The following is a 19,943-nucleotide window of genomic DNA, read 5'->3' as shown; positions in this document are numbered from 1 at the left end:
ACAGATGAATTATGACATACAATTAAAATACAGACAAGCATAAGATACAGGAAAAGGCATACGAATAAAGATGAAAAACAAAAATAAACCCAGGAAACTTACAAACAACACGGTTCCAGGTACTAGATGAAGAGTGGATAACTGAACACACTGAATAGCTTTTCTATGTTGAGAAACTTGAGCAGTACCAGAAGAGCGAAAAAGGAGTAGCTCATAGAAGATAGAATTGAGCTGTGCAGAACAACAAAAATGGAGCATCTGGGCTAAATCCTGCAAAAACGAAGGGATCTAGCAGAGGCTACAAAGGAAGAAGCAAGATAAGATGACAGGATTTCTGCTAACCTACAGTATGACAAGCAGCACTGGGAGCTTAGAAAGAGAGAAGGAGAGCTGTCAGTGTGAGATCATAATACAAAAAAATGGATTTATTCCTATCAATGAGAAAAATCAGATATTTTGTGATACATCTAAAAACTCATCTACAGTAAACAAGGGGCTGACAGCTGCCAACAGGAGGACAAAAATCTGAAGACCTAACACAATGCATATGACATGTTTTATACATGCTAGTTATGCTACTGCAGAGCATGGCTTTCATTCTGCGTATGTTTATATTATATATTTTAATATTTATATATGTATACGTACATTATTTTATGTGTGTATATATATACATATATATCCCAGGTTATAGAAGTTGAAGAGTAACCAAAAAGCTAACGAATCGCTCTGTAGATTTAGCCAATGCTCCTGATTTGTCACACTCACAGAAGTTTTAAAACAGCAAAAAGATGCATGGAGATCCTACTCCTCCATGATCTATGAACTGGCAGCTGCAGGAAGTGACACAATACTTTTCCAGCAATGAGGTACAAACTCTATCTCTTGAGATACCATGAATCAGAATAAAGTATGATGAATCAGATAAATACAACTTATCCTACTCTCCTTTCGTCAGCAAGCATGAGCAATGTTTTGAAGCAAAATTTACCATGGCAAATTTATGGTGAAATAACCTGTTGAAAGTTTGCTATATATATGTTTAATACATGCAGTTACATTAGACAGACTCCAAATCTATTGCATATACGTAGATCCAACCAAATTTCGAGGATGTTATATAATCTATAGTGCACAAGTGCATGCTGCTTTAAAATCAGTGAATTATTTTCCATATCCTTCATTAACCATTTGAATTGAAATTCTGTATTGGAGCTGCTGAAGCAATTTTTAAAAAAAGCGTTAATTGAGGAACATAAACCATTTCATATACTGTTGAAGATATGGCCTAAATTACAATAAATGAGTCACATTATGTAACTTTTTACTGAGTTGTTTCTGCTCAAAAATACGTTTCTCATTGATTTACTTGATACTGGAATTTGTCCATTTTAGATAAATACTTGCATAGGAGAAATTCTTAGAAGTTTTGGTTGCTGAAAGTCTAGTAATATGAGTTAATATGCTAACAGCACCTTTCAACATCCTTCCAAAGACTTGTCATTCATAGAATTATAGAATATCCTAAGTTGGAATAGACCCCTAAGGATCATTGAGTCCAACTCCCAGCTCCACAAAGCACCACCCAAAATCCAAACCCGATGTCTGAAAGAGTTGTCCCAACACTCCTTGAACTCCAGTAGCTCGGGGCTGTGCCCACTGCCCTGGGGAGCATGCTCCATACCCACTGGCCTGTGGTGAAGAACCTGATGTATTTCTATCTATTCCCTCCAAACTGCCTTCCTAAATTTCTCTTCCTGCTGCCCCTTCCAACAGAGATTATACCAGTCCAGAGTTAAGCATTCAAGCCAAATAATTAATGCTGATAATGCTGAACAGACTGCACAGTATCTTATCCCACTGTCTTTAATGCAGTAGAAACACCTGGCTCTTCAGTCTGTCCGCAAGAAACATTTTAAGAAAAAACTGTGTGTTTTCAATCGTTATTCAAACCACCAGCCTTCTTTCAGAAGTGGCTGACAACTCTGAAGTTAGCCTAACTTTGAGCAGTGTTGGACTAGAGTGATTCTCAAGGGTGCCTTCCAACCTTAATTTCATCTGTTATTCTGTGATATCAAAAGCAATTTATCAGGAGGGTACACTGAGGGAACAATTGCATGCACTTAATTCCTTAGGAAACCTGACTTCACACCAACTAGTCCTCAGAAGAGGAAAATTACATTTCAAACTAATCAGCCCATGTCTGTAGCTAAATCTTCTAATTTGACACATTTTCCTTGAAAACACCTAATTCTTCTTCAGTGAATGTTTTTACAGAGTAAAGGCACGAGATAAAACATAAATAGCTCATTAGAGGTGAGATAAGGGCTTCTATAGGAAGTAAGAACTTAGCAGTTTACCCATCCTGGATTCTTCTTTATAACACAAAACAACAGCGGCATTTAGTGCACCCTTCTACTTCTCCCTCATTTTTATAAGCTGCTAATACAGAGGAACATAGTATCTGATACTTTAAGTTGAATGCATTTGGCAGAAAGTCTTATCATTTCTGCAAACCATTCACAATTCAAGGAAAAAAGAAAGATGCTAAATGGGAAACAGTTATTATATGACGATAACTTAAAATATCGATTCTTACACTAAAAAGCTGGTTATCCTCTCAAAACACGAGCACAAGTATTTGCATATCTAAATACGAAACCTTCTGCAATCTTTAACTTATCGTAAACGTCACGTTTCTATGACTATCTTACCTGTTTTCAAGTTCCAGAAAATCATGAAACCAAACAAAACAAAAAATCCATCAAGCATCCAACATTCCTTTAAAAAAGGTTTCCTCTCATATCTTTGGAAAAGTTGGATTTCCTTCCTTACAAAATGTCAAATTGATACATAGAAAGTGTATAGTTTCTAGGAAGCCATTACCCAATCATGCAGAAGGAACCCGATGGCACAAACAAAACTCTTAAAACATATTTTTAAATTAAATGTATCCCATTTTCTTTCTTGGTGGATAAAATCTACAAATATTTCACATAATCATGGCAATCGTAGTATAATTTCTTATATGTTCAGAGCATAGCATTGCAATCAGAGTTTTTTTTAATCCAGAAAGAACATATTTATACAAATGCATACCAGTTCATCTATTAACTGCACTGCAGTGGTATAACAATGTACATATGCACCATGCAACTGAAAAAGACCACAGAGCACTGAAATAATTCAAGAAAAATAACAGGTAGAGCTGTCTAATCCAGCTCTCATTTTAAACGGGTACTGGATAACATGCAATAAATTATATTTATTTTATATGGAATTTTTACTCATTCACTTATAACGTTTTTAAAGAAAAATAATTTATTATATCTATACTGATTCAGAAGAGGTCCTTCAAAGTCAGCTCCTTCATATAAGGAGCTTTCCTTGCCTGTGAAAGCCTTTAATTTATGAATTACCTGCCTAGCCAGAGTCTGCAGGATTTAGAACAGACTGGCAGAATGCAAGAATGCATAATAAATTTGTGTATTCCACTTAACTTTGCTCAGACCAATTACATAATTGTTTCCATTAGTAATAAGCTTCAAAGGAAATAAAAAAGAATACAAAAATGCCAACAAGCAATTAAAAGTAGAATTACAGTGTAACACACATGGTGTTCCAGATAATGAGAGGCACTACTTGACAGTCATACTGGTAGACTTGGTAGCCCTGGATAATTGATTGTGAGTGTCAAGCGTCTCATAATGTCCAAGAACTATAACAAAAATGGTAATTTGTTCAATTTGTTTACTTGCTTCATCACACATTTACAAAACATGCATTATAAGGTACTTGAGAGAAAACAAAGCAAAGAAAATCAATCTCTGTCCTGAAAGCTAACCAACTTAATTTGACTCAAACTACAGAAATGTCAGTTTGCCATCTTGCATTGCAGTCTTTGTGAGCAGTGCTCTGTATAAACAACTACACATCCATGCTACTTGTCCTGTATTAGGTAATTTTGTTTCTGTAACTTACGATTCATTACATCTATCAAACTGCTGTACAGAAATTTGATAGATCGTCACACTGAGAATAAGAGAGATTTGCTAAGAGAATTCTAAAATTCACTTACTCCAGAGAAAGACAATGAAACAATACATACTGTCCTACTTTCCTATCACAAATAGCCTCCTTCCCCTCCCTTTCTTTCCATGAGACATAGCAAAAACAACTCATTCCCTATGGTTAGGGATGCCAACATTTCCAATTACAGAACAGAATTATTTCCATTTTCAGCATGGCACAAACATACATCTGACACACTTTTCATTTAAGTACTCTTCTAAAGACTCTCTGAAACACTGCTCCCAAAAATCTGTCAAAATGGCCCAAAGCCTAAAGCATCTCAAGCTGAATGCAGAATCAAAGCACTCAGTATTACCAAAAAGCACAAAGGTCAGATAAGGCAAACTAATTAACTAATTAATACTAATTAACAGCTCCGGTCTGAAATTTACAGAACATCTTTCAGTACCCTGTAGTGCTTTAGGCACCCAATCGGCAGGTGGTCTATGCTTAGCCATTTTACCAAAACTGCCCTCTGATAGCAGGGGTATCAATTGGTATGTTCAGCTGAAACACTATGGAATATATAAAACTTCAAAAGGAGACTGTTGCAATTTTCAAATGGATAATTAAGAATGGACTGCCTGATGCTGTAGGGTTATTTGGTTATGTACACTTTGTTCTACCAGAGAAACACACTGCTAATGAGCTACCATCTTAAAGGGCAGAAACATGATTCAGTGTAATTTTTACTGAAGAAATATAGCCTTGATAACCTTACTAGGAAAGCCTACGAGAAATGAAAAATTAATTTAACTCCGAAGAAGAATTCATATTTTGCAGTGTTGCAGAACAGCGTCAATTAGTAATTACTGCAAGTCAAAACACAACACAGTCCATCATTTGCTGAGTCAAAAAATATGTAAAATATGTAAATATAGTGTGGGGTCTTGTGCTGATCAGTGATTTCAATCTGCGCTTTTCTGAAGAAATGCCAGAGCCAGAATGATGAAGAGATGGAATTGCATGCCAGAGTAGGATGGAGAGAAAAGTAAGATATCCGTGTTTCTAAGTAGTAAGCTGTTAATTTGACTCATGTATGATAAAATTATACTCTAAAGATAATCCTGTTCTTCCCTCTGTCTCTTGAACTGCAGAATACAGATCCTCTGGTTGTGATGACATAAAGGTCTGGGGGCCACAACGCACACCAGGTCTAGGCATCTTCCAGGTTAACCCCCCCCCCCCCCCCAAAAAAAAAAAAGAAAAAAAAAAGAAAAAAGAAAATACAGAAGAAAGAAAAAACACTGAGGATGCTTTTAGGCCAAATCCGTTCATTGAGACGTTTCGCAGTGTGATTCTATGAGCAGTTGTGCCAGCACAGCAACAACACCACAGATGAAGATACTGAGTATAGGTATTAGCAGGGAGAAATCCATACACTGCACTTGCAGTTAAGGGAATAACTTGTCCATCAGCAGCCTCGTGTACTGTCCTACGAATTCAGAAGTTCACTCCTGTGAGCAAATAAGTCCACAACCCTTCAAATTCGCAACGCGCCATTTATATATTGCTTTAAAGCCAGTAAGCAATTTAAAAAAAAGTAATGCTAAAGTACAGATTCAAAATTATTCGTTACTGTTGTTCCATGTTCAAGTGTCTCCCAAAGTCTGCAGCTTTATACGCCAACATTAGGGATTGTTCAGATTTTTCTGTTGCACAGCAGGAGGAAAGAACATCAAAGGGATGAATCCTTGAACATGACTTTGAAAACAGAAGGATTAAAAAGTGAATGGGATATCACTTGGGATACAGCTCTCAGCCTGCAACTGTACACAGATGTGGCTCAAAATCAGTACACCTACACCGTAGGACCTCAGCAAAAAACTGCAGATTCAGTAATACTTCACTCAGACCAGCAGATTAAGCATACCATGGCATCCTTTTACTTTTGGTACTCCAAATAACACAATACATCTTTACAACTCTGTGTTTTTATATATCAAAAGCGAAAGCTTTTGTGAAAACAATGGGGAAATTTTAACATTATCAATTCCCTCTGAATTGGGTGCTTGGAAAGAAGAGTGCTTTTCCACTGGTCTTTTCTTTGACTTCATCCCAAGGAATTTTTGGATCTTAAGGAAATTTCAAGCCTATGAACTGCTGAGCCTTGTTTCTCTGTCTTCCTGAGACAGATTCATCATAACAAATGTTAGATATATCTCTCACCCATATTCCTTCTGTAAATCATACAAAAAAAGAAGCATTTCTTTGGCCCAATCCAACTCTTCCAGTATGTAAAATAGATGAACTGTGCCCCCCTTGCTTATAAGGAGCGTAGGTAGGATGACTATTTCGGGCGCAGAGGCTCAGAGAACAGATGTGAGGCCCTGGCACAGGCTGCCCAGAGAGCTGTGGTGCCCCATCCCTGGAGGTGCTCAAGGCCAGGTTGGATGGGGTCTTGGGCAGCCTGAGCTGGTGGGGGGCAACCAGTCCATGGCAGGGGGTTGGAAATGAATGGTCTTTGACATCCCTACCAGTCCAAACCACTCTATGATTCTATGTTAAATTAGATCCATTTGCATCTCAGCTGTTAGTCACCTAAAGCTTTCAGAGGACAGATTGTCAGTTTTACCTTGTGAATAGCGTTATGGATCTTCAATCTGCACTTGACACTGCTTCTGCAGCATAAGTAACTAAAAATATTTGAACTTAATATGCGTATACAGATCTTAAAATCTCTCCATTTTACCTATACTGCACCTACAATAAGTGTTTTTTTGGCACAATGCGTTAAACAGGGTAACAGATCTGGTAAATACCATGTTCTCTTCTGTCTAATTGTTCAGCAACAAGTAGAGTTAAAATTGGGAAATATTTAGACAAGCACAACTGATAAACTGAACTGTATAATGAATTTATTCTCTTGGTAAAATTACACAGCAAGTTCAGGCTAATTTTTTTTTTAATGGAAAGCAGCTCACTAAGCGCTCAGTTCACGCTCAGCTGGATCAGCCATTCAAATTTGTTTCATTTCAATCTAGCAATCAAAACAGCTGACAATACTACTAATAACTCAACATCCATATTCAAACGTGTTACTTCTTCGTTTTCATTTTAACAGGAGCGCCATAGCTTTGAGAATACAGCCCTAAAAAATATATCTTCATTTCCTGTATGGATGACAGGTACTATTACCTCTCAGCTCCAGGTTTCTCCATTCTATTTGCTGACGCTCTTCAGCAGCTTTTATCAATTCACAAAACAATTATTTCTTTACTACCTTGTAGCTACGAAATCAAAAGTAACGTAGTCTTTAAAAGCTAAGTACTGCTTAGATTGTTCTTCTCTATTTATTCCTTTCTCAATAATTCATTTCTTTGTAATTCTTCCAACACCTCCAGCAAGCAGTTTAATCTTTAGTACCCTTCTGGCAGGAAGCAAAAGATTAAGACTTGGCTAGACAGTAGATAATAAATTTACATTCATTAAAAATCTTACATTCTTGCTCTATCCTAAAATTTATTTATCACAATTTCCACTGAGACATATCAACAGAAGTGAGTATGCTTGATGCTAATTAGCATCAATATTGAGTCATGCTTGGCAGTTGAAGTGGATGATCTCCAAATCTTCTCTCAATCTCAGTGTGCTCAGCATATTTTGAAGTTACTAATAGAAGAGGAAGGACTAGTTAGGCTCAACACAACCTCTCCAGACTTTCCCCTTATGGAATCACCATGACCTTAGTGTCAGGTAAGCACAGAAGAGTAAAATACTTTCATGATATAACTGCAGTTTATTTCAAACCATTCACTAAGCAAGATTCGTCTGGGCAGAATGTTTTTGTCCTGTTCTTCCAGACAAATTGGTCTGTCAACAGGTAGAAATTTCGTCAGTTCTATGTAAAGATATTAGAAAAATTACAAAGCCATTAAAAATTCAGCCAGGATACTCCAGATTCTTCAGAAATAAACTCAAAGGCTTCACACTCATATGGTCAGTCCCAGAGTGCAGTAACAGCAGCCCCAAAATGTAAGAAGCTCAGCTGAAACACGGCAAGATTTGGCCGCAGAGCCCAACTGCAATCCAAGCAGATACAGCAAACACAGATCCAAACCATTTCTATGATGCATTTAAAGATGTGAAATCACCAGGAAAACTTCCATATTATAAAAATTCCACCCCAGCAAATATTTCAAAGTACTGAAAAGATAACTTCAAATACCAGGAGCACAAGCTAAAATCTGTGAGAAAAATAAAGGAAAAGCATTTACACTTCAAATAAAATTACAAATGCAACAGCACCTACTGAAACTACAAGGATGTAGTTGTACAATCTGAGCATGATCAGACAGATTTTTTGTCCCTCTTATTTCTTACAAGAAGTCTCTCTGAACCATCCAGGATGAGCTGAGCTGACTCACCAAAGGATAGCAGCTGGAAAAGCTCCAGGCAGGGCTGCAGTGCAGGCAGCTGCTGGAGATCCTTAGGCACTGCCTGGAGGTTTTCTGCAGTCATAACCTTCCAGACATGGCCTGAGGGCAGTCCACACATCGCTGTGCCTCCATCCATACTTCTTCACTGTGCTTTCCAAATCCTGTTTGTATTTGTTCCCATTTTCTCACTTCACCCCACCACAGTGGTGCTCAGCCCAGCTTTCAATCATACTTCTGCCTATCTATCCACAACACCAACTCCCACCTGCTTTCAGCAGCTAATACGAAAGTCCAGACCAAGTTTGCAGCTCTGCTCTGGGCTTTCACCTGAAGTCTAGTTCATCCCTCCAGTTCCAGCTAGCGCACAAGGTACTCATCCAAGTTTGTAAGACAATGGCTTAGCATAACCATTTATGAAGCATGGTCCTTCAACCTGCAACAATTTCCATGGTGAAAGAAGAGATGTACATCTCTTGCAAATGAAATTGAGAGAAGCATTCAGTATCAAATGAAGTGGAAGTCTGCCTCTCCTCTTGTTTTTCTTTAAATTCAAAAGTATATAACTTGCATTTTTACCTACACAAACATTTGCACTCACTGTATTCTCATTCAAAAAACACAAATAAGGGATGATAACTGCACAAAAATCATGTTTTTGACAGCCTAGCACTCCCCCAGGAAAATACCCTTTAGTGTTTGCTCTTACCTTGCATTATAGTGTCAAAGTATTGAAAATGCTGCTAGGAACAGGTCTGATATTTCAGACAGCTTCAGCTATCATTGTTTATAAATCTATTTGTAACTAACTTCCCTTCTGATATGGTAAAAATAATAACCTTTAAAACTGCTTTAATTACCAATTTTGTCTAAAGAGGGAGTCGAGGTGATCTCACTGCTCCTCGGGAACTGCTCAGTTCGCAGAAGAAAGATTGATCTACCCCCAGAGTGACCTACAGCCAGCCTGCAGTCAGGTGCATTCTTCCCCTTGGCCCAGGCTCTAAGGTTTGGCTCAGACGAGTGACATTAGGAGTGAAGTGTATTTTCCATAGCACACTTTGGATAAGGTATCTTTTGTGAAACACTAGCAGAGGAAGGAAAATATACAATCTAGAAACGCAAAGCAAATTTGTGACCATCTTCCTGTAGTACAGAGTGTCAAAAAGTGAACAACTAAACAATGAAAAACAATAGTACATGGTTTTTGGCACGCACATTGCTCGTCAAGTCATTTGTTGTCCTTCCTTCCAACAAACCTTTACAGACCAAAGAAAACAACTTCAGAGTATGCTTTTTCCTAGCAAAGTTTATGATATACTGCAGTAATAGAACCATGACCTCATAGATTTTTGAGAAATGAAAAAAAAAAGAGGAATAATGAAAGTGATTTTTCGAATAACCTCATAATGTGTAATTAGTAACATAGCTAATAGATTTCTAAATAGATAAACTTTTTTAAGCAGGCAGAGTCCCTTTCATCAGTGTATGACCTCTGAATGGTCCAGACATTACAACATATTTTGTCACTGATACAAAAATATTTCTCTTTTAAAACTCAATTTCAAAGTTTTTGGATTTTTCTTTTTTAATAAAAAAGCACTTTCTGATCCATTTTAGAAACCGTGTTCTGCATTTAGTGATTTGAAGCACTAAGTCAGTTCTGGTTTAAAACCAAAATTCAATGAAAATGCAATTCAGTGAAAAATGGCAAACACAGATGAGTGTAAAAATGGGAGATTACACACACTATTATTAGAGGAAAAAGTATTATAAGTACTAACTTGCACAGAATTTGTATAAACCACTTGGCCAAAAATGAAATGATAATTAGGATAAACACAACAGACTATACAATAGCTTTGCAAAAATTAAACATTTAAGACATTTCTATGCCTTGCAGTAAATGATTTAATACTTTCAGATACCCCAGCAACATCTGCAGCAGGTCCACTTACAGACTGGCATCACAGATAAGTTGCATTGATATAAATTATGTCCAATTTTGCATAATTAAAAAAAAACAAAAAAAAGATGCAGCACTCACTTTATATTAAATCATTTTCTATATTTATTATGTCTTCAAAAAAGAAAGGCTATTACATGTTGTCTTGTAATGAAACAATCAAATATGTGATTTGAAAACACACAATGGGCAATTTTCTGAAAATAAGAGTAGGACAGATACCAATATATTTCTGGGAGAAAGAGACACACTACAATCCATGTTCTATTGGATTCTTTCTGTCCCAGTTCACCCAGTTGTAGTCAATTATATCTAAGAGGCAACTGGTCCATTTTCAAAACAAGCACAAACTACCCATCCCACTCTGCTTTGCTTCCATTTCTTTTCACCTTCCACAGATTCCTCTTCCACCATTTCAAGTTAATTTATTTCCTTTTCCTACTTCAGTTCCTTGGAGATTATATAGGCTACACGGTGCCTCAGGAAGATCTGCACTCCCTCATGCAAGAAATCATTTCACGTCTTTCCTCTTTTTACTTTTTTTTATATAGTAGATACATTTTCAGAGCAGCAAGTTATTAGATCAGTGGTATTTCCCTTTGTTTACTTCAGTAATTAAACTGCACCAACATTAAACAGTTCCTTTAACAGGCCTGTCTTTAAGATGGTCTCACTGGGTGTTCAAGTTCCTCCGACAACAGATAATTATTTGCTGCTGCCCAGCGCATAAACCGCTGCTTAGTATTCAACACAGAATCAAAGACTAAATCTGTCTCTTCCATCAACACTTTCCTCCACTAATAAACAATGTTTAGCATGTTTTGCTTAACTGGAGTTTTTAATTGTTTTCAAAGTAAATAGCTGTTTTTAGTAAAAACGGTGGAATCAAGAATTTTTAGTGGAAACAACTTTTGGTGCTTTTGGGAAAACATTTGAATGTCACTGAGCACTTTTGATGAGAGCTGTAAAGAGAGACCTCACTTCCTCCTCAGTTTATCATCTCCAGGAACAGCGACATGGACGAGACCATGCTCACCTCTCAGTGAGCACTGATGGCTACTGCTGCCCCCAGCACTTCGTCTAGCTGTGAGAAATGCAGAGACGTGACAGGATGGAAAGAATGGGGGACAAAGAAAAAGAACAATCCACAAAAGAGAGCATAACAGATACTGAGGGCAGAGGTGACAGTGTTCCAAAGTAGTTTTTTTGCTTCTCAAATAAGTGACCCTCCGTGTAAACTCTCTGACCAGACATCTATGATCTATGTCTGCCTTAATTTTCAGGCCAACAAAAGAAAGAGAAGGATTTCTCTGTGAGCAGCACATACTGCAGATAACGTAGAGGAACACTGACATGAAAGGGCAATGTGTATTTATTTCTTAATAACATTATTTTAAGAAAATTATTTTCATGTTGGCTGCTTTAGACTATTACTGACAAAAGACACTTGGTTGTCAAATTGTCTAAGAAAAGCGTGCTTAAAATATAAATGCAAGAATAGATTCACTTGTTCATAAAAATCCAAACGTACTGAATCACTGAAATAGAAATTCAGATTTGCTGGACTTCACAAAAAATACGCAACAAAGCATATAAGCAGGCCTCAGCAACATGCAATAGCAAACTTGTTTTGGGTGTTCTGTGCGTACTTACAGGTTGAGCAGACCAGCAGTGTTCTCACCACGAGTTCACAGGGTAACTTCCACTTCTGCTCCACTTTGGAGGTGGCAGCAGGAATGAGGATCTCCGCAGGGACATAGAACTGGATCGAATAGGTCACAAAAATCCCAAAGGAGTACAGAATTTTTACAGACTGATACAACCTGTTCAAAACATTTACATACATTCATGTAAGCTTCAGAAAAAATTAGCTTGCTTTTTTTTTTTTTTCCTCTGTTAAAGAATTTTCTATCATATGGCATTTGAGAATTCATTAATGGCTAAGCAAGTAAACTTCTCAAATTTTTAATTAGATCTAGATTCTTTATCTCATATGTATTTCATCCATGAACATTCCATGGATGAACAAGCTGTAAGCTCTATCAAAATATAAGCTGTGTCATATAATATTTTTCTCTTCACTGTAAATTTTACAAAAAATCCCCATAGTTGTTAACTAAAAACACAGGTAAAGTGACTATCGTTTTCTTCCCTACGAGTAATTTTGATTAATGATGGTGGCTTTTTATGGATTGTGTATTTAAAAAATACATGATAAATACAACAATCCCTTCCAAACGGAAGGAAGATGTAGGCAGCGTGATCCTAAAAAGACTTTTCACACTGAAGAGAGGACATCCGTGAAATTTTATTTATCAAAATTGGAAGGAGTACTTTCTTAGGCTGGAAAATATTCATAAAACCTATTTGCTTGCAGACTATAACCTCCTCTTCAAACACACAAGATACAGAAGACCATTAAATTACTGTGCCACGTCAGAAAGGAGAAAAATTCTGAGGAATTTTGGTGTAGGGTTGGGTCAGACATTTTGAAGCTGTGATCCTCTAAGTAGTGGCCACAACACTGAAAGTCAGGAATATACAAAAAAAACTGTTTTGTATCAAAATATCGTCTGATACAGGACTTCAGAGATTTTATAACAAAAAATGAGTATCGAGTTCTACAGCTCCAAACTGTCCAATCTTATGCCAGTAGTGGACTGGCAGAACATGTTACAATATGTTACGATGAAAATTATCAAAGAAAATGTTTGACTTGTTTGTTTTTTTCTTTAAATCAAAACGTCCAGAAGTACCTTAAAATCCAAGCTTGTATCCGAACCAGTCTGTAATCCTAACAACTAGTCAGGAACCTTACATAGCAAAAACCTTCTAGGTTTTTATTTTAATAAAACAAGTGTGCCAGACATGGACTGGCAAACAGTCACAGATACGGCAAGGTAATTGCATTTCCCCGAGATGGTCTGAACTCCAGTACAAGGTTGAGTTTCAAAAGAGGAAAACTGCAATGTGATTCCACCTAAATCTGTACAGAAGTTGCTATTAATCACTCCTTTATTAATGAAACTTGTGGCAAAGAATATGTAGAATACATCTGTGGATATTACCAAACACAGCTATCTGCAAGCATCAGAGAAGTCAAGCTTCCAGTTCAGAGTAACTTTCACAAATTGGAGAAAGTGTTGGAAAAAAAGATAGGGTATGATTCCGTAATGAAATATATAAGATATTATACTTAAATTGAAATAAAACCTTCAGAAAAGGTGGATAGATAATAAAAATTGCTGTGATATTTACCTTTTTCACAATGTCCTGTAATATTTATAAGGAAGGATACTCAAAACATACGTCAAATGTTCAGCATTAGGAAAGCACTGATTTGGTAAAATTGCACTTTAAAAAAATATGCAATTATTTGAGAGAAAACATCGAGACTAATTAGAAGTTTAGAAAGCATGACCTATTGAGAAAGTTTGTAGATGATGATTGTTTAGTCTAGAACAGGTAATACTGAGGGAAAGTACAACAAATTCCTTCAGATACTTGAGACTGTTGTATGAGGCTGAAACGCTTTGCCATGTTCAAACAAAAGTGATAATACCAGTAGGCTTAAATGGCAGCAGGTGAGGTTTATTTCAGTATTAGGAAAGGCCTTCAAACAGAAGAAAACAGTGAAATGCTTTCCTAGATGATGGCCTGGGGGTTACAGTCTCCATCATTCAGCATTTTGAAGGATGTGCTGTACACGAGTCATGGTTTTGTTACACTGGAGTGATTCTGAGCAGAGGAATGCAGCGGATGAGCCTTAATAGCCCTATCAATCCAGCCTGCAGTGCTTCTCCTCGCACGTCTACAAGACAGTTCATCAAGTTTTCCTTTGAGTTTTGCTGATAACAAAGGACTGCTACAAACAACAAAAAGAAGTCAATAATTTTTATTATCTGAACAAATATACAGAAGTAATTATGAATGTCTATTTGTGGAAAGAAGACAAATTCATCTCATTGTGGATAACAGGAACTAAATTATTGGTATCAAATATTGACCATCATCGTACACAGCTACATCAAGTCCTAAAGACATTTTTTAAAGGGATAGAAAAAACTATTACACCATTAAGTCCCCATGTAATTTAGAAGCCACTGCTCTGGTAATACCATTTTTTTATATTGCTCAGAACCTTTAAGAAATTTAAACAAAGGAGATAGGCACATTTCTGTCAGCTGCATCACTGCTCAGATTCTATAAGCTGGGAAGCACACAGGCACTTTCCAGCTACCCTCAGTTAACCTCTACTCCTCCGTCTTCAGGTCACCTCAAAACTTTAGAAAAAAAAATATAAAATAATAAAATAAAAACAAATTTTTTTTAAAAAGAGCTTCAGCCAGAGGAGTCAGAGCTTTAAATACACAGAGATGTACAGTAGTTCAAAGAAAGGGTCTCCACTACACTAATTTTCTCGCTCTACAAGGACTCATATTGTTCAATTTAGGAAATAATTTTTTGTACTATTAAATTGAATTCACAAGCAATTTGCTACTATAGTCCCATCAGATAAAGATGGTTCTTAGGTTACCTTTTAAAAAAATTCTACAACATTTATAGATTCTGGAAGAAATTAACAGAAGTGCACCTCTCATCAGTCTGCATTTTGGATTTTGCTGCACCTCTTACTGGAAAAAAATTGGGAACCGGTTCCTCTACATATTTCCAAGGACATGAGAAATTAATAGTAATGTATTCCAAACCAGATAAACAACTGCATGTAAATAAAGAAAAAAAATGTGATGTACTAAAATAGAATCCTTTGAGTTCACGAAGAAGTGGATGTTAAAGACAACCAAAAAAATAAAATATATTTTTAAAAAATCACATTTTAATTAGTATGCTGAACAACATTTTACCTTCCAAAACACATTCTAAATTGGAACTGTAAAAAATCTCTTATCTCAAGGCTCTGACCTAGCCAGAATAGCAGCAGTCCTTTATTTAAACTGAGCTTAAGGACTTAACTGATCTAGGGCCCATATTTACCTTCTGGACTATTTTTTTGCACACTCATCAAACAAAAGTCAGAAAGTAACAGAATGTCAGTTTTCTTTATCAGGAAAGACAGGGATTGCCCGCTGAAATTAACCACATAAAGCAAATTTCATTGCTTAGCTACAATCCAAGCTCTTTTGCACAACCACTTTCTTACAAAAACTTGCCTGCTACTTGCATTCAGTCCAGCCGCTTATTGGCGTTCACGTGAGGACCAAATAACAAAATACCATCATATGGTTCACTGGAAATTTGTTTTGATAGCACAGTTAATTGCACACATTTGCTCAGCAATAATGTTTCAAGTAGACCCTAAGTACTGCAAAGCTATAGATAGCATCATGCATCATAACCCATGGGTGTACCCCTGAGCTGCTTCTCCTAGTTCTGCTTGGTGCTCTGGGATACTATCCAGGGTAAGGGGAAAGCAGACTATTTGTTATCTCTGCATCTGAGCCCTGAGCAGCTGCTTTGAGGCTATTAGCTTATAATGTCAATTCCCCACCTTATAGAGCACCAGTTTCCATCTCTTTTATTATCTCTTTCTTTGTATTAGGTCTGTAAAGGCATGAGGATAAATATCATCACATCTGCACTGTAGCCGAGAGCTATTTGAAAATTCGTATTTGAATAGCCCTGTTAGACTGCAGCTAATAAAGTTCATACTGTTTGCCTGAGCTTCACAAAAAGCAACAGAAAAAGACAGGGAGCAACTTTGCCTTACTCTGCATTCCTCTTCCTTCTCTTCTTTTAACAGAACTCATCTTATAGAACAAATAAATTTCAACTTCAACAAAGGAATTCAGAGCTATCATTTAAAACAACCCTTTCACTAATCTCATCAATGATGAATACCATGTGATATTGCAAAGAGAAGTAATTTCCCTTTCAGATGCATCATATAGACAGAAAGGGATACAGTGTTTGAAGACTTCTGGTTATTAATGCATGTGAATTCCTAACGAAAGGCCACAATTAAACACATATTATGTGCAATATGCCTCAAGAAACAGAACCCCCTGAAACAAAGTTTAAGTAGTAACACCACACAAACAATGGAAAAATAACAGATAAATGAGAATTCTAGCAACCAAAAAAACCCTTCATCCTTCGTGAGACATTTCATTATCATTTCACGTATTTATCATTAGAATCAGTCAGGGAATTAAAGAGAACTTCTGAAAAACATTAAAACTGCACAATGACTTTAAGAGCTATCGCATGCAGTCATAATTGGACACTGAACTACGAATTCTGACTGGGTGAAAGTCCTTAGTACTTCTTCAGCATGTGACATATGAAACTCTCACAGCATTTTTAAGAAGCTGAATAAAGATTATAACCCTGAGGCACTGGCAAACTTCACTTTCCTGACAAGGAAGCCATTATAATATACTATCCACAAACTTGTATCTGAACTATGGACCAGTTCAGCTTCAATGTCTTCTATTCCCGTTGTTTACTTGCTAAACTCAGTCACTCCACAGAAGTGGTTGCTATATCCCTCAGAATTCTACATTAAAAGCTGATGGTTTTAGAAACTTACGGTACTGTATATATACCCCCCTTCAATGCGCTGGGAACCAGCTCCTGCTAGAGGTGGAATCCTTTACTAATGAAGTTGTTATCTTTTCACATGCAATTCCTTTTCACGTGCAAGAAATTGCTGCCTAGGATGACTGTTCAGCTGCATAAGCCACAGAGATATGATATAGTGTGATATTTTAATGCTGAGCACCTATCTTTTTTAAGCATGGTAGCATTGATGTGCTGAACAACGCTTCACCACATGCTTTTTTTTTTTTTTTTTTTTGCCTTCTAGATTAAGGGTTTTAAAGTCACATTCTCACTTACCATTGATCCTGTGGTAGGTTTAACGTTATGCTGCCTTTGATTTCATCCCCGAAGCGCAGATACCCGAGTGTGGCTAATGAGATATACAAGGTCATAACGATCCCCATGCCAATGTTCAGTGCCAGTGGGAAGCGTGTGGTGTCCTTCATTCTGTTTTCCAATGGGAGTACCTGGAAACACAGGGAGAACAGTCACATTTTGTATCCTCACAATAAAACTGCTCTCTCCCCCCTTTCAAAGCTGATTTATGAAACTTTAAGAGCTGTTATTAATAGATAAGATTGCTCTACAATAATGTTTTAGTCTTGAAGCTTTATTATATACACAGTGGAAATAGTCAGTCAGTTGCCAAAGAGCACCAATCTTGGCTGGAAAACAGCATAATTTTGAGTATATAAAGCAGTATTTATAGGTTAATAAAAACGAAAAGAGAAACTGATGATGCCCAGATGAAAATGCACACGCAGCACGAATATCATGATTTTTTTTTTTTTTTAAACAGATTATGTTCACAATCCAAGAACAATTTTCTTTTTCCCACTAGGACTGCACTGGTAGTCTCCATCACAGACAAAACCGATCATGCAGTGATTTACACACAAGCTGATGCTCAGCAGTCAGCATCAGCTCTCTCTCAAGTCCATGACCTACCAGAACATGGAGCAATGCTATTTCTCATTTTGCTGACATTGATATGGCCAAGCAAACTGAAAGCTGCTTTTCCTAAATGTAGTGCAGGTGCTTTAAGCCTGAACTGTAGCCAAGAAAGCTTGCTGGGCTCATCATCACTTCAAAGCGAAGAAACTGGCACTGCAACCATTACTGCATCCATTTTACATGTATTATGGAGGATACAGAAAAACGTTATGTAGTCACTTTTCAGTCACCAATACAGAATATCAAAGTGGGGCAGGAAATCCAAATAACACACCCACAATAAGCACCAAATAGTGCTGCTGCTCTCACCTTGAATTTCACCAGTGTAACAGAGCCTTGGATGCTTTAATGAAGATGCAAACTGAAGATATGCAGACATTCCTGGACAAGCATGCTTTTCTCATATCTTTCTCAAGTCTACATTATCTCAGACCACTAATATGGGATACGGTTCAAGATTAAGACAGCTAATTTTCTATGTCTACACATGAGCAAAACATCTAAGCTTCTGTAATAAAGATGAGGAATGAAGATCTAGTCAATACAGTCAGTGGAATTAAAACTGCAGCTCAGCTTATCTCCAAGGAGGCAGGTAGCTTGTATTCTGCAAATGGTATGACTCTGTGAATTAAACTAGCTTTTCATTTCTGGTTTCCACTAACGTGAGATTTAACACAGCCATTCAGTGCAACAGGGCTCTTTTTTTACTCTTTTTTTCAATTAAAAAAATACATACTACAAAAAAAGCAGGTTTCCTCCAATAATTACAAACAAAGAGAAATTATATACGAATTGCCACCAGATTATGTTCTGCATGGTAATCATTCCTTGCGTTCACCCACTGATACTTCCTGACCTATCACTGAATATCACAACTATTTAGTCATCCCATATTGTATTTCTCACACACTGGAAATCCTGATGAGGTCATTTTAGTTGTGAACAAACAGATCTCTAGAAAGATGCAAATTTGGAGGCAAATTTTTCCAAATTTTCTGTTCATCCTCAATTAATTAAATGTCTTAACTGATAATTTTCATGTCTCAGAGCTTCTACTGCTAATTTTTTCCTCCAGTAAGCAACATGAGCTTGCACTGTAACTTAATCTGGTTGAGAAGATGGCAAAATTTAAACCAAGAAGTACTTCAAAACTTAATTATTAAATGACAGTGGTGTGCAGTGGGAAAAAAACAAAAGGAGACATGAAGCCACAAATATTAAATTTACTGTCACAGAGACAAAGACATTCATTCCTCTAAAAGGATTAAGCTTCTGGGACAGTGCAGTGACCATCAACTTGTATTTTTGTATTTCACATGAAGAACTGCCAGGGAGGACAGAAAACACTTCAGATATTTTTGTCCTGAGTTGGTATTGGATTGTTCTATCCTAAATGCTTATTAAGAACTTCAAAGAATGCAAGTAATTACAAGTAATTTTTCCTGTCATTTGAGTTTTCCCATTCTTTATTTCCTACAAAATATTCTGAAACAAAGGATCCACAGGTAGCATTTGGGCCTGGAACAGCAATAAAACTACTGATTTGTTGCATATCCATTAATTCTCTGGTAGTAACAAATGCAACATATTTTCTGCCTAAATTCTAAAGTTTTCTACAGCTTCCAAGAGTCCTATTAAGCTTAATTGTTACACTAAGTTCTTATTCCAAACCATATAAACCCTACAGAACTGTAGCAGCAATTGCTTGCCCAGCTGACAGATACGAGGAGTCCTTCAATAAGTTCTCCGGCTCAGAGATTTGATTCCCAGAGTCTTCAACATTCATTTCCTACATTCCTGGCAGAAGGAGGGCAGTGAACTCAGACGCACATGCTGGGCATGAAAAATCTGGTGCCTTTCCACTAGGACTCCTCGCAGGAAAGAGATCCTGGAGATTCTCTGTCCCTCCGAAGGGCAGCAAAAGCCATCTACAGGAGATTACTAATGGGGAAAAAAAAAATCTTGTGGCGTCACTGTCAGAGGGAGCTCAAATCAAAGACCTATTACTGGTACCACTG

General features: G+C 37.0%; 1 protein-coding gene across 6 annotated transcripts in view; it reads right to left on the bottom strand.

Annotated features, from left to right (window-relative positions):
* The window catches only part of SLC36A4 (solute carrier family 36 member 4), a 102,478-nt gene that overhangs the window by 43,660 nt on the left and 38,875 nt on the right, over positions 1-19,943 (bottom strand). For 5 of the 6 annotated variants that reach the window (XM_021382149.1, XM_021382158.1, XM_021382175.1 and 2 more), the window contains 2 exons: positions 17,269-17,438; positions 12,064-12,233 (listed from right to left, as the gene is read on the bottom strand). In XM_021382149.1, coding sequence (XP_021237824.1) covers positions 12,064-12,233; positions 17,269-17,438 — 340 coding nt within the window. Of the gene's footprint in view, positions 1-10,497; positions 11,495-12,063; positions 12,234-17,268; positions 17,439-19,943 lie in introns of those variants that run through there. The other variant, XM_021382184.1, reaches the window with a different exon arrangement.

The sequence above is a fragment of the Numida meleagris genome, chromosome 1 (genome assembly GCF_002078875.1).
Source record: "Numida meleagris isolate 19003 breed g44 Domestic line chromosome 1, NumMel1.0, whole genome shotgun sequence".
In the NCBI taxonomy this organism is placed as follows: Eukaryota; Metazoa; Chordata; class Aves; order Galliformes; family Numididae; genus Numida; species Numida meleagris.
This window is presented reverse-complemented; position numbering and strand designations above follow the sequence as displayed.